Genomic DNA, 3,055 nt, shown 5'->3' on the forward strand with positions numbered 1-3,055 from the left:
TGTGCCCGTACACCGTCGTGGACACATACATATGCTACCAGGAGCTTAAGAAGATTGTCATTATACATGCGATGATTAGTGCGCCTCGCCTACCATACTTATGTAACAAGTTAACATTAAAGCAAGTCAATACAAATTCGTACACCCAAGGACTTTGATTCTGTCCATGAGGAAATTTTCCAAACTGAGAAGTCACCACTTTCTACATACTCGCAGTTCATGATTAATGAAACGACTAGAGCTTATTGGTCATTACGTTAATCATGAACTGTAAATATGTAGAAAGATAGCGACTTCTCAGTTTGGAAAATTTCCCCATGGACAGAATCAAAGTCCTTAGGTGTACATGGTCCTTCGAGCCGGATGTTCTAATCACGACGCGAGGGGCGAACCATCGCACAACGACGCAGCCATTTTTTCTCTCGAGGTGAGTCTCCAACGTTTCCTTTCTTTTGTTCTCCCTGCATTAATTGTTATCATATGCGATGTCAATGCGAGCGTTAAGATCACTCAAGGCCAAAAAGGGCTACACAGTGTACGCGTACGCGGAATGTGACAGATGCCGTAGATCCGAACCAATAGATTTTACACACGTGAAACAACGAAGAGACAAATTCACAAAACACTGGAATCAATTCAATAGAATTCAAGCACAAATCGACGAATTGCTCGCAACGTCAGACGATTTTAAAAACGTAGAGTAGCTCAAGCTTGAGCAAAAAACCGAGTACATTGAGTTCGAGGAAATGTATTTTAATGTCGCCGGAAAAATACAGTGTTTTTTGAAGGCCGAGTCAGTGAACACGGACGGCACGTATGATGGTGCGCGAAAAACACGTGACAACGAACGATCGCAGTTTTTATACGCGCGTGATATTAGTCAAGTCCATCTCCCGAAAATAGCCATACCGAAATTCAGCGGTAAATACGAAGATTGGTATCCGTTTCACAATACCTTCGAGTCCATAATATATTCAAACACAAAACTAACGGATATTCAACGTTTTCATTATTTAATTTCGTCTCTCGAGAGCGATGCCGCGCACGTAATTAAGTCATTGAAAACTACGTCCGATAATTATCACCAAGCATTAGATCTATTGAAACAGCGTTACAATGACAAACGTGTCATTGCACAAGAGCACATTAAGGCACTGTACGAGTTACCCACAGTACCAAAAGGTAATCGCAATGTTTTAAGAAAATTGATAGACGATGTGCTACGTCATTTGCGTTCTTTAAAGAATTTAAGCAGGCCAACTGAACGGTGGGACGACCTCATTGTTTATTTAATCATTTCAAAACTGGACGCAACTCTCACTAGCGATTGGAAAGATCATATCCCACCGAGTGATATCCCCACTTTAAAACAACTCACAGACTTTCTTACACACAAATGCAAGACGTTGTCGACCGTATCAAAAAAAGTTCCCAGCGATTCCACAAATTTAAACATGCGTAAAGCAACCGGTAAAGCGACCAGCGTCCATCTCACAACTACCAACATTTGTTGCTTTTATTACAAGGAAAAGCATTACATCTTTCAGTGCCCCAGCTTTTTAAAATTATTAAGCAAGGATAGAAATAAGAAAGCAAGAGCCAAGCGATTATGTATCAATTGCCTACGTTCCACGACGCACCAAGCCAAAGAATGTAGATCGTCAACATGTCAAACATGCAGCAAAAGACACAACACGTTACTTCACATGCAAGACAAGGAAGTAAAGGCTCAGAAAGGCAGTGAATCTACAGATCAAACAAATGAAGCAGTCAACGCCGGCGCAGTCACGTTGAATCATCACACCATTCAAGGAGGGTATAAAGAAGTCATTTTATCAACAGCAATCGTTATGGTAAACGATCGGCACGGCAACTCACATACATGTCGAGTATTATTAGACTTAGGAGCTATGTTTAATATCATCACCGATAAGTTAGCAAAAAAATTAAGTCTCCATTGAAAGCAGGTTAACATATCTTTAAGCGGAATAAACATGTCACAAACGCATTCTTGTCATACAGTTAACATTCAAATAAAATCAATGCATTCTTCATACACTCAAAACATGGAATGTTATGTATTGGATGGTATAATTGAAAAATTGCCTCAAACGCACATTAACATTTGCAATTTCAGGATCCCGAATAATATTAAGTTGGCAGATCCGCAGTTTCACATAGCAGCCGACATAGACATACTCATAGGCAATGAGTACTTCTGGAAATTGATATGTGTGGATCAAATTCACGAGCATAAAAATCAACAAACACACTACAAAAAACTCAATTGGGTTGGATTGGCAGTGACAAAATATATAACCATGGCCCCACAAAATCATCTCGAATCTGCACCGTATCAATCAATCAGCAAATTAATCAAGCAGTAGCAAAGTTTTGGAGCATCGAGCTGTTACGTCTGGGGTTCAAAATTTTTTTTCTTTTTTTACGCCATCCGATAATATTTCTAAATCAAAACATTTCTAAAACAGTCGAGTTAACCCATTCATTTATGATTTTGGAAAATTCCCTTTGATATTAATAATCACATAATTAACTAATATATCGGATTCATTTGGCATGTTTGTGTCGATTTTTAAATATTAAAATTTAAAGAATGCACCCGCGAGCGCGCGCGGCCGTACAGCGTTCTCGAACATTCGGCGGCGCGCGGTCGCGCGGCGGATTACGGCCGCCGGCGGAACGCAGTCCCTCCCCTCCCCTTACCTCTGCGGCTCGCCTCCGCGCGGGCGCCAACAAGCATGGGAGCCGGCGATGCCGCGAGTGCGCGCCGCAGCGCCATTTTCGAACCCATAACCACCCTCGCGCGTCCGGAGCATATAAAAGGAGCGCGCGCGGAGCATTTTTCGAACAGATCACTCTGGACAGTCGGAGTGTGCGCTTGACAGGCGGCCAGCCAGCGGTAAGACTGGCAGAAGGATCCCAACGACGGGAGGATTATTCTTGCAAAAACGAGGCAGCCGAGGAATAGCATCGGGATGTCCCCCTTCTTCACTATCTCTCTTTTGTAGGACATGACAGTTGAACCACACCGAGC

At 42.3% G+C, this 3,055-nt stretch overlaps 1 protein-coding gene across 1 annotated transcript; it reads left to right on the forward strand.

Annotated features, from left to right (window-relative positions):
* The first annotated feature begins 746 nt into the window (after window positions 1–746).
* On the forward strand, window positions 747–2,387 carry LOC105197970. The gene is made up of 2 exons (XM_011164581.2): window positions 747–1,933; window positions 2,138–2,387. Exons 1-2 carry the CDS (start codon window positions 747–749, stop codon window positions 2,385–2,387), a joined length of 1,437 nt encoding a protein of 478 aa, XP_011162883.1.
* The last annotated feature ends 668 nt before the right edge of the window (window positions 2,388–3,055 follow it).

The sequence above is a fragment of the Solenopsis invicta genome, chromosome 12 (assembly GCF_016802725.1).
Source record: "Solenopsis invicta isolate M01_SB chromosome 12, UNIL_Sinv_3.0, whole genome shotgun sequence".
Lineage (NCBI taxonomy): Eukaryota > Metazoa > Arthropoda > Insecta > Hymenoptera > Formicidae > Solenopsis > Solenopsis invicta.

Excerpts from the sequence above, each read along its gene's own strand:
- LOC105197970 (XM_011164581.2), top strand. The coding sequence starts at position 747 with ATGTATTTTAATGTCGCCGGAAAAATACAGTGTTTTTTGAAGGCCGAG. Across the intron at positions 1,934-2,137 it reads TTTAATATCATCACCGATAA|GATCCCGAATAATATTAAGT; the intron begins GTTAGCAAAAAA and ends TTGCAATTTCAG.